Source organism: Trichomycterus rosablanca, chromosome 1 (assembly GCF_030014385.1).
Source record: "Trichomycterus rosablanca isolate fTriRos1 chromosome 1, fTriRos1.hap1, whole genome shotgun sequence".
Lineage (NCBI taxonomy): Eukaryota > Metazoa > Chordata > Actinopteri > Siluriformes > Trichomycteridae > Trichomycterus > Trichomycterus rosablanca.
Window position 1 is genome coordinate 77,221,294 of NC_085988.1, and position 12,773 is coordinate 77,234,066.

Below are 12,773 nucleotides of genomic sequence, written 5' to 3' on the forward strand. Positions count from 1 at the left end.
TCTCTCTCTCTCTCTCTCTCTCTCTCTCTCTCTCTCTCTCTCTCTATATATATATATATATATATATATATATATATATATATATATATATATATATATACAGTGTATCACAAAAGTGAGTACACCCCTCACATTTCTGCAGATATTTAAGTATATCTTTTCATGGGACAACACTGACAAAATGACACTTTGACACAATGAAAAGTAGTCTGTGTGCAGCTTATATAACAGTGTAAATTTATTCTTCCCTCAAAATAACTCAATATACAGCCATTAATGTCTAAACCACCGGCAACAAAAGTGAGTACACCCCTTAGTGAAAGTTCCTGAAGTGTCAATATTTTGTGTGGCCACCATTATTTCCCAGAACTGCCTTAACTCTCCTGGGCATGGAGTTTACCAGAGCTTCACAGGTTGCCACTGGAATGCTTTTCCACTCCTCCATGACGACATCACGGAGCTGGCGGATATTCGAGACTTTGCACTCCTCCACCTTCCGCTTGAGGATGCCCCAAAGATGTTCTATTGGGTTTAGGTCTGGAGACATGCTTGGCCAGTCCATCACCTTTACCCTCAGCCTCTTCAATAAAGCAGTGGTCGTCTTAGAGGTGTGTTTGGGGTCATTATCATGCTGGAACACTGCCCTGCGACCCAGTTTCCGGAGGCAGGGGATCATGCTCTGCTTCAGTATTTCACAGTACATATTGGAGTTCATGTGTCCCTCAATGAAATGTAACTCCCCAACACCTGCTGCACTCATGCAGCCCCAGACCATGGCATTCCCACCACCATGCTTGACTATAGGCATGACACACTTATCTTTGTACTCCTCACCTGATTGCCGCCACACATGCTTGAGACCATCTGAACCAAACAAATTAATCTTGGTCTCATCAGACCATAGGACATGGTTCCAGTAATCCATGTCCTTTGTTGACATGTCTTCAGCAAACTGTTTGTGGGCTTTCTTGTGTAGAGACTTCAGAAGAGGCTTCCTTCTGGGGTGACAGCCATGCAGACCAATTTGATGTAGTGTGCGGCGTATGGTCTGAGCACTGACAGGCTGACCCCCCACCTTTTCAATCTCTGCAGCAATGCTGACAGCACTCCTGCACCTATCTTTCAAAGACAGCAGTTGGATGTGACGCTGAGCACGTGCACTCAGCTTCTTTGGACGACCAACGCGAGGTCTGTTCTGAGTGGACCCTGCTCTTTTAAAACGCTGGATGATCTTGGCCACTGTGCTGCAGCTCAGTTTCAGGGTGTTGGCAATCTTCTTGTAGCCTTGGCCATCTTCATGTAGCGCAACAATTCGTCTTTTAAGATCCTCAGAGAGTTCTTTGCCATGAGGTGCCATGTTGGAACTTTCAGTGACCAGTATGAGAGAGTGTGAGAGCTGTACTACTAAATTGAACACACCTGCTCCCTATGCACACCTGAGACCTAGTAACACTAACGAGTCACATGACATTTTTGAGGGAAAATGACAAGCAGTGCTCAATTTGGACATTTAGGGGTGTAGTCTCTTAGGGGTGTACTCACTTTTGTTGCCGGTGGTTTAGACATTAATGGCTGTATATTGAGTTATTTTGAGGGAAGAATAAATTTACACTGTTATATAAGCTGCACACAGACTACTTTTCATTGTGTCAAAGTGTCATTTTGTCAGTGTTGTCCCATGAAAAGATATACTTAAATATCTGCAGAAATGTGAGGGGTGTACTCACTTTTGTGATACACTGTATATACATACATACATACATACATACAGGGGTTGGACAAAATAACTGAAACACCTGGTTTTAGACCACAATAATTTATTAGTATGGTGTAGGGCCTCCTTTTGCGGCCAATACAGCATCAATTCGTCTTGGAAATGACATATACAAGTCCTGCACAGTGGTCAGAGGGATTTTAAGCCATTCTTCTTGCAGGATAGTGGCCAGGTCACTACGTGATGCTGGTGGAGGAAAACGTTTCCTGATTCGCTTCTCCAAAACACCCCAAAGTGGCTCAATAATATTTAGATCTGGTGACTGTGCAGGCCATGGGAGATGTTCAACTTCACTTTCATGTTCATCAAACCAATCTTTCACCAGTCTTGCTGTGTGTATTGGTGCATTGTCATCCTGATACACGGCACCGCCATTGGATGCACATGGTCCTCCAGAATGGTTCGGTAGTCCTTGGCAGTGACGCGCCCATCTAGCACAAGTATTGGGCCAAGGGAATGCCATGATATGGCAGCCCAAACCATCACTGATCCACCCCCATGCTTCACTCTGGGCATGCAACAGTCTGGGTGGTACGCTTCTTTGGGGCTTCTCCACACCGTAACTCTCCCGGATGTGGGGAAAACAGTAAAGGTGGACTCATCAGAGAACAATACATGTTTCACATTGTCCACAGCCCAAGATTTGCGCTCCTTGCACCATTGAAACCGACGTTTGGCATTGGCACGAGTGACCAAAGGTTTGGCTATAGCAGCCCGGCCGTGTATATTGACCCTGTGGAGCTCCCGACGGACAGTTCTGGTGGAAACAGGAGAGTTGAGGTGCACATTTAATTCTGCCGTGATTTGGGCAGCCGTGGTTTTATGTTTTTTGGATACAATCCGGGTTAGCACCCGAACATCCCTTTCAGACAGCTTCCTCTTGCGTCCACAGTTAATCCTGTTGGATGTGGTTTGTCCTTCTTGGTGGTATGCTGACATTACCCTGGATACCGTGGCTCTTGATACATCACAAAGACTTGCTGTCTTGGTCACAGATGCGCCAGCAAGACGTGCACCAACAATTTGTCCTCTTTTGAACTCTGGTATGTCACCCATAATGTTGTGTGCATTGCAATATTTTGAGCAAAACTGTGCTCTTACCCTGCTAATTGAACCTTCACACTCTGCTCTTACTGGTGCAATGTGCAATTAATGAAGATTGGCCACCAGACTGGTCCAATTTAGCCATGAAACCTCCCACACTAAAATGACAGGTGTTTCAGTTATTTTGTCCAACCCCTGTATATGTATATATATATATATATATATATATATATATATATATATATACAGTGAGCGAACATTCGGACAGTGGACGGTGTTCTTTATATTTTGTTAAATTCAATATTAAAATGGCCCTAAAGAATGTGCAGAGGAAGCGTAGTGGTGAAAAAATAAAAAAAAAATCACGATTTGTTGTGTTGTATAATTACTCCTGCCAGTAGGTGTCACTGTGTATCAGACAGAGGGGACATTTGAGTGAGAAAGAGAAGAAGGAATTCGGCTCAGTAAAGTATTGTTTCTTTCGTGCAATTACCTACAAAATACAATACTACTAAAATAAAGAAGGAAATAATAGAGAAATATGAGAGTTATTGTTGTTTCTGGTAGATACATTTTATATAAAAAGAAGGAAATTGATTATGGTGTATGGTACAGCACACATACTGTACTGAAATGTGATGTGTTTTATGTACGGTACAGTACTACTGTGTATTGTTGTTCATTATTGTTTATTACAGGAATGTCTATTTTATAATTTAAGATTTAAGGGAAAATATACTTGTATTTATCGCAAAAAAGACCATTTAAGACATTAGAAAGGTTAGGTAAGGGGTGGTTTGGGAGGTCTGGCACAGATTAATTCTGTTTACATGATTTCTTATGGGAAAAATAGGTTTAACTAACGAACATTTTGACTTAAGAACAGCCCTTCGGAACCAAGTCAAGTCAAGGGTCGACTGTACAAGCAATTAAGCACTTGCTTGCGCTCACATGTTACATGGCAAAACCACTTTTGCGCTGGTTGTGCCATTGTCACCTATGGAGTGAGGCGTTGGTGTTTACTCTGCCACTGTAGTACCCAGAGTGTCGATTTGCTGCTTTTTACCAGTTGTCTGTGTGTACAAAGTTCAGTCTGCTGCTGCTGATCTTTTCAAAGCGCTGCCAATAAGATGAATTGTTTATGTGAAGCAGACAGAACTGAAGCACAGATTCTTACTTTTAATGAAAACCCTGAACTGTTTCAGTCAACCTTAAATCCATCATGACATAAACACTACAGCACAGTGATAAAGTAATTATGAGATTCTGATTAATCAGAAAACTGGTCATGTACGTCTACGCAGAAAAGTAATAGGAAATGTGTCTTTGGAACCAAGGTGACTGAGAAAGTGGACCATCAGTGTTCAGCTGTGTGGAGTTAATTAACTCAGGACTAATGTAAGACTTGTCCTTCGCAGATACCATTGAAAAAGAGATGCGCAAACTGTTCAGCATTCCTGATGAGAAGGAGACCAGATTGTGGAACAAATACATGAGCAACATGTTTGAGCCTCTGAACAAACCGGACAGCACCGTTCAGGATGCTGGTCTGTACCAGGGCCAGGTAAGAGAGAGTCCTGCACCTTTTTTCTCCAGTACTATGTGATAACCTTGCTAGTCTTAAGTTTTGGGGTCTACTCTTTGGAGTCCTACACTGAGCCCATAGTTTATCAAATGCACTATTAGCAGAGTGTATGCGGTATGTAAGATTTGTTTTCAGAAGTTTCTGAACTAAGAGGTTAGGAGATGACTAGATTTAGAGTGAGTAATATGTTTATTTACTTGTCAGCAGTGGAAATTTCAGCCACTATATAACTTGATTAGGGGCAGCATGGTGGCTAGCACTGTCACCTCACAGCAAGGACGTCCTGGGTTCGATTCCCAGGTGGAGCGACCTGGGTCCTTTTTGTGTGGAGTTTGCTTGTTCTCCCCATGTCTGCGTGGGTTTCCTCCCACAGTCCAAAGACGTGCAAGTGAGGTGAAATGGAGATACAAAGTTGTCCATGACTGTGTTTGATATTGCATCTGAACTGATGAATCCTGTGTAACCAGTAACTACCTGTTCTTTCATGAATGTAACCAAAGTGTGTAACGCATGACGTAAAAATTCTACTAAATAAAGGTATTAATAAATAACTTATCATCATCTTTGGTATATGGGACATGGCTACTTTATTACTTTATATGTTTATGTGGAGAAATCAAAGACAACTCTGCAGCACCAAGTAAGATTCATTGATAGAGGACTGTATATTAGGGTGGTACAATGACTCAGGGCAGCATGGTGGCTCAGTGGGTAGCACTGTCACCTCACAGCAAGAACGTCCTGGGTTCGACCCCCAGATGGGGTGGCCCGGGTCCTTTCTCTGTGGAGTTTGCACGTTCTCCCCGTGTCCGCGTGGGCTTCCTTTGGGTGCTCTGGTTTCCTCCCACAGTCCAAAGACATGCTAGTGAGGTGAATTAGAGACACTAAATTGTCCATGACTGTGTTCGATATAACCTTTTGAACTGATGAATCTTGTGTAATGAGTAACTACCGTTCCTGTCATGAATGTAACCAAAGTGTAAAACATGACGTTAAAATCCTAATAAAACAAACAAAACAATGGCTCAGCTTAAAATGCATTCTGGGGAAATAGGGTTCTTTGTTTTCTCTGTGTACTCCGGTGTGTACTCCCCTTCCCCCCCCTTGCCTTCTTGTGGTGTTGGTGTAAAATGATCAGCAGTGTTCTACCATAATGCTGGTGGAATATAGTAGTATTTTGTATATGCTTTTGACTAAATGGGCACAAATTCCTACACACACATTGCAAAACATTGGGAAAAGCCCAATGTCAATCCACTCGAGTTTCAATCCACTCGAGTGCCTTTTTTGTTTTATTAATATTATTTATTATTGAATATTAAATTATGAAATTAATGAATTATTCATTATAATGTGTACAAAGTTTGTGGGCGGCACGGTGGGGTCGCCTCACAGCAAGAAAGTCCTGAGTTCGATCACCAGGTGGGGCGGTCCGGGTCCTTTCTGTGTGGAGTTTGCATGTTCTCCCCGTGTCTGCGTGGGTTTCCTCCGGGTGCTCCGGTTTCCTCCCACAGTCCAAAAACATGCAGCCAGGCTAATTGGAGACACTGAATTGTCCTGTAGTTACCTAGCCACTTGGATGCACAAACCAGTGCATTGTAGTACCGGTCCCAAGCCCGGATAAATAGGGTGGGTTGTGTCAGGAAGGGCATCCGGCATAAAAACTGTGCCAAATCAATAATGAGGATCATGATCTGCCGGCAACCCCTAACGGGAAGAAGCCAAGGAAATTGAATGTGTACAAAGTTTGTAGCTTGTCTCTGACGTGTTACCTTATTTGGATTAAATAACACAGATTTAAATCTGTTTTATCTGAGTATTCAGGATGTGATTGAATTCTCTTTTCTTTGTAGGTTTTAGTTATAGAGCAAAAAAATGAGGATGGAACATGGCCTCAAAGTTCCTCCACAATGAAGTAAGTCATTAGCATGTTATTCTCTTCTGCTTTTTGCAGTTATATGTGGAAACTGAAACATCTCTCTCTCAGTCTTGTATTGTGCACATGATTGTTTAGTGAAACTAGCTTTAAAGCTCTTTATTTCTGCTGGTTTTTGTATATTATGATCAAATCCTCCAAATCCTCCGTCCTCTTACAGCCCATGCAGGACCCATTTCGTAGTTCTTTATTTCATCCTTTTCTGTTAGTTACTGTTTGTCATGTTGTGCATTATCATTTGGCCTTCTGTTGCTGTCCTAACCTGCATTATATATTCCGTAAGAGGAATTACACTTCCTTCCATTTTGAGGCAAAAAACTCAGATTCAGTAAAAAAAAATTTCTAATCTTTAATATGTTTATCTTTTAAAGGTCATCTGATGCTTCCAATCTCTCTGCTTTGCCAAAGATCTCCCCTTCATCTCTCACAAACAATCATAACAGCAGCTTCAGCAACCGGAAGTAAGCCCCAAATTGGGCATGTTTTAGAGGGTGGGAATTACAGAAAGATGCCTTTATTATAGATGCTTAAGGACAGCATGGGTTGGTGTGTGTTTCTGTCCAAGTAGCCTTCTTTCCCTTGTTTTCTATCAGTCAGCACAAATGGATTTCTCTGTCAATACCAATACCTGATCAAATATTCATTTGCATTTACATTTGCTGCATTTAGCAGATGCTCGGTGTGATGGGGCTTGAACCAGCAACCTTCAATTGCTAGTTTAGAACCATAACCGGTGCGCTACCACTGCCCGCTGACTTACACTTCAGCTGAATTGAAATGAATCTGCTGTGCTTTATTAACAGCGAGCCTGCTTCATTTGGCTGCTCGCAGAATTGAAAGAGCACAAGGGAAAGAAGCGAGGGAACAGATCGGAGTATTGGGACAAAACCACTGTGCTCTTCTGCCGGTTTGATGAGGGTCTCTGTGTGTGCTGGGGGTCTTTGCAGTGCAGCACTACTTTATCCATTTTAAGTATGGTTATAAAATTATAGTTAGGTAGCTAATTTAGCCAAAGTTTAAAGGCTAAACTTTTGCATAGCTTCACCTGGAAATATAAATGCAGTGAGCTTCAGTTAAAGGTAGAAATCCGTAATCTAACCTACTTATCAATAAGGACTAAAAAGGACAACTGACACTTGTCTGTAGGTCTGTCAACCTACAAATTTTAGTTTTTGAAACGCTTCATCCTGATGAGGGTTGCAGCGGAAACCCACACAGACACTACCTGCTGCAGTATTGGTCCCCACATACTATATCAAATAGTAGTACACACTATATGAAGAATAGCTATTAATTACCATAACTGATTATTTAAATATATGAAAGCTGAATAAGCTGAAATGCAAAGCAATTACTCAGCAATACACAACGGGTTTCATTTTTTCATTTCATTTCATTTCCATCAACTGCTTTATCCTGGTCAGGGTCCATTTCACTGGGCACATGGCAGGAATACCCTAAACAATCATTGCAGGGCTGATCCCCACATCATGTCTGTGTAGATACACAGTTGGTTGATGGCACTGCTGAGATTTGAACTCGAAAACGAATTGGTTATGCTCACGATGTTTATGTTCATGTTACTGCCACATTTACTGTTACACTGGTATTAAGCAGTAAAACAAGTGAGACTTGTTTATACGAAACCTTCTGTGCTGTGTTTTATATTTTGACTGGACGCTCTAAATGTGTTGGTTATCAGTTAACCATCGTCTAATGACATACGCTTCAAAGGCATTGGTCAAAGATATTGGCAGAATATGCAGTTTAATCCTGTCATTTTTTTCATTCTTTGGCTGCTTCTGTATTTAGGGGTCTCTACAGCAGATCATTCTGGTCCACATACCTGATTTGGCCCAGTTCTTATGCTGGATGCCTTTCCTGGCGCAACCCTTTTATTTTATTTTGGCTTGGGATCAGCACTGTTTGGCCATCCACCAGCCCTCACTGCCCCTCCTTCCTCCCAGACAAAACTACTTGTGTCTGTGTAGATGTTCAACAGTCCAGAAGCATCAATGAGATTTAAACCCCGGATCTTAGTAGTAGTAGGCAGTAGGTAGTATCTTATTTTACAGCTGCACCATCAAAGTCAGCATATTAGAAAGTGTAACATGCTGCTTTTGGAGACATAGTTTGATTTTCAGGATGCCTGGATGGTTGCAGCCACTACATTGCAGCCACTGCTAGATCTGGATTCTTCTTGTTGTCCAGAAATATTTAACTGCAAAAGGCTATAAGCTAGTGAGACAAAAAGAATCAGGATTTTTTTTTTGTAAAGATTAGCACCCCTTTTCAGCACATGGTGAATATGAAGACAGGATGATCACTAGTCAGCATACACACTGACCCTCTGAGCCACGCTAATGTTAGCACGGGTGTAAAATTTCCTCTTAGTTCAGAGTAGTTCACTAGTTCTTGTGTGTTCGTCCACTTTCCTACACTGTTGCATGCTAATACACACGCAGGCCTTGAGGGATAGTCCTCAGGTGTAGATAGATGACTCACATAACCACGTCTGACAGTGATGGGCTTTTCTTTTTCACCTTTCACCATCGTTTTTTCCACATCTATTTATTGCATGCGTTTGGATTTCTCCTTATGTGTTACTAAGTTTCTGCCTGAATTTATGCTTTATAAAATCGTATTAGTTGCTGTATTTCATGCTGTGCTCTAACATGTTCGCATTCTCTGTGTTGAACTGTGCATAAGAAGAGTCATATAGCAAAAAAAGGATGTGTGCATAAAATAGTACATATCGTTTTAAACACCATGGCTAAAGTTGATGTATGGTAATCTGTACTGGCAATGCTTGGCATTATAGTGGGTTGGAAAATTTCTGTGGTGTAACGGTAAGAGCCACACTGCTGGTATCAACAGTGCCTCAGTTTAGGGGGTTTGAATCCCGGTCTAGGCTCACAAATACAGAAGGCATGTGACGGTATGTAAACCTAGCCATTGCAGGGACACACATCAGTGCACCCTTAGTGCAGGTCCTAGGTCTGGATAAACAGAAGGACATTCAGCGTTCAAACTGCCAAATCAAATATGTGGTTGAATGATCCTCTGTGGCGACCTCTAAAAATTTGGGAGCAATTCAGTGGCATGGCAGTTTAGGCATATTTAAGTATCGATTCAGGGGAAAATATATAAGTATAGGGGCCTCTGCCTTGTAGTGTACTTGAGTGTACTTGTTGATGTCTGTTCAGATTTAGTGTGTGAGCCCTCAGAGGCATTATGGTGTAACAATGATTATAAAGGACAGTTCTTGGTTCACTAAGATTATACACTGATCAGCCATAACATTAAAACCACCTCCTTGTCTTTGTTTCTACACTCACTGTCCATTTTATCAGCTCCACTTACCATATAGAAGCACTTTGTAGTTCTACAATTACTGACTGTAGTCCATCTATTTCTGTACATATCTTTGTAGCCTGCTTTTGCCCTGTTCTTCAATGGTCAGGACCCCCACAGGACCACTACAGAGTAGGTATTATCTGGGTGGTGGATCATTCTCAGCACTGCAGTGACACTGACATGGTGGTGGTGTGTTAGTGTGTGTTGTGCTGGTATGAGTGGATCAGACACATCAGCACTGCTGGAGATTTTTAAATACTGTGTCCACTCATTGTCCACTCTATTAGACACTCCTACCTAGTTGGTCCACCTTGTAGACGTAAAGTCAGAGACGGTCGCTCATCTATTGCTGCTGTTTGAGTTGGTCATCTTCTAGACCTTCATCAGTGGTCACAGGACGCTGCCCACAGGGTGCTGTTGGCTGGATATTTTTGGTTGGTGGACTATTCTCAGTCCAGCAGTAACAGTGAGGTGTTTAAAAACTCCATCAGCACTGCTGTGTCTTATCCACTCATACCAGCACAACACACACTAACACACCACCACCATGTCAGTGTCACTGCAGTGCTGAGAATGACCCACCACCCAATAATACCTACTCTGTAGAGTCCTGACCATTGAAGAACAGACATGAAAGCTAACAAAGCAGATGGACTACAGTCAGTAATTGTAAAACTACAAAGTGCTTCTATATGGTAAGTGGAGCTGATAAAATGGACAGTGAGTGTAAAAACAAGGAGGTGGTTTTAATGTTATGGCTGATCAGTGTATACCTAGTCATGTACAGCATGGGTTTTCAAAAAAATTTTTTCCAACTGACCCACATTTTGTCCAAGATTTTTATCATGATCCAGGCAACACAAACATTGCATTAAAATGATACAGAAAACGAATTATACCTAATTAATAAAAATGGTGGCAATCTGGTCCTGCTGTGTTTTACAAGATGTAATGTAAAGCATCCACAAGGGTATGTTCATGTACAGGTTTATTTTGTGTTTGTGCGTGGTAAAATTAGTTGATTTAATTATTATTATTTTTCTCTGCAACACATTTTTTTGGCTCTCAAACCCACCCAAGGGTTGTGTCCCAGGGTTTGAAACATCCTGCTGTACAGGTTAAGTGTTTTTATTCTGGTTGCAAGAAGATGCTGATCTGCCCATACACGTCCATACACCTGACTACTGTGTCACTTGTCCACCAGGCAAATGGGCTAATTATTTTCCATTTCTGTAATTGCACCACCTACTACATACACACTACTTGCACACAATCTTTATATAGCACAATTATTTACACCTCCTACATACACAGTGTTTTTGCACTCAAACTCTACATACACATGACTACGCAAACACACACCCTTCTGGCTCTATTTTGGTTCTATGCCGGCCCAATCACAAATGCTGTTCACTTCATGCACAATTGTACAAAATATATTCATAAGCAAAACACTTTTCCATATTTTTTCTACAAACCCATTTCCAGAAAAGTTGGGACAATTTCCCATGTTTTACTGACCAATTTGATTGTATATTGTAAATATAAACTTATTTAGAGCTTAACTTATTTAGAACTAAGGTTGGGGCAAAATAAGAGAGAAAGGTTAATGCAATGTCCAATCTACACTGCTGTAAAACATTCCACAATCAACAGGTGAATTGGTAACAAGTCATAACTGGGTGTAAAATGAGTTTTAACCAAAGGCTCAGTCTTTGCTAGCACAGATGAGTTATGACTCACCGCCAAACTTGCATAAAAAAATTGTTGGACTGGCACTTTGCTAAAATAGAATCTGATGAATAATTACCCATGAATCTATTGGGGATTAGGTTGGTTGTTAACATTGCTTGAACTGCAGGTAAACAACCACCATGTGCGCTGCTCAGGTGGCGCAGTGGTAAAAACACAGAGCTGGGATCTCGAATACATCGTGTCGAGTCTCAGCTCTGCCTGCCGGCTGGCCTGTTATTCATATAGGGGTGGGGTATTAGCCGGATAACTTATGCAACTACGACCTCTGCAGGCTGGTTAATGGAGCCTGCGCAGAGACGGGAAAGGAGTGTGTTGATCAGGGTGTGTCTCTCCATACACAGAGCTGGTCTGCAGCTGATCTCGTCTAGTGTAGGTGACGAAATGCATACAACTGCTGCCCACGTGTCGGAGGGGCGTGGGTTAGCTTCGTTCTGCTCAAATCAGATCGGGGGTCGGCATTAGTGGAGAGGAAGCATGATGCAATCGGGCAATTGGACGTGATAAAAGTCGGAGAAAAAGAAAAGAAAATGCATTAAAAAAAAATATATATATGTAAATATATCTATATTAGGGCTGTCGAAGTTAACGTGATAATAACGCATTAACGCGATCTCAATTTAACGCCGTTAACGCAAATTCTATAGAGGAAAAATGTACCTATACAGGCAGTGAGTGCCATGTAGAATTACATCACGAAGACCCGCATTGTTATGTTTTGTACTTAACCACGAAATACAAATGACACTAGTTATGTGGAGAACGTGTTTGTCTTTATTGCTTAATCCACAACTTGGAGCATCACACTTAAACATAGCACGCCGTTACCCGCTGGTCACCTGATACACATATCAGCTCATTGACGTACAACACACAGTGGTAACGTGATACGCAGATCACGTAAATGATATACAGTATATCACACGCATGATAATAATAAGCTTTTTTCTCTCTTAATTTTCCCTGACAAGTGAAAAACCAAAATATAGCAACCTTAGCATTATGAGGAAGAATTTCAAAGATATTCCTTTGCAATACTTTATCATTTCAAGAATATGATACAGACTGACCAACACTATTAAGCCAAATCAGCATTGAAAATTGACTTTACTTTTAATAGCCTTCTACAATGCTGGGGCTTCTTAAAACTGAATATTTTCTTTTAAACAGAAGTGTTATTTAAATGCTATTAAATTGCTTTCCAACAAAATCCGCCCAATTTGGCGGATAACCGCCCAATCTGGCAACACTGGAACGCGTTGTTATTATTATCGCGTTAACTTCGACAGCCCTAATAAAAACGTATTCTGATATCCAGTTAGCAG

At 41.4% G+C, this 12,773-nt stretch overlaps 1 protein-coding gene across 4 annotated transcripts in view; it reads left to right on the top strand.

Moving 5' to 3' along the window:
* LOC134324865 (ubiquitin carboxyl-terminal hydrolase 15-like) overlaps window positions 1-12,773 on the top strand; it is a 55,442-nt gene that overhangs the window by 13,250 nt on the left and 29,419 nt on the right. For 3 of the 4 annotated variants that reach the window (XM_063006748.1, XM_063006756.1, XM_063006771.1), the window contains 3 exons: window positions 4,237-4,382; window positions 6,257-6,318; window positions 6,711-6,800. In XM_063006748.1, the coding sequence (XP_062862818.1) occupies window positions 4,237-4,382; window positions 6,257-6,318; window positions 6,711-6,800 (298 nt within the window). The remainder of the gene's footprint in view (window positions 1-4,236; window positions 4,383-6,256; window positions 6,319-6,710; window positions 6,801-12,773) is intronic. The other variant, XM_063006763.1, reaches the window with a different exon arrangement.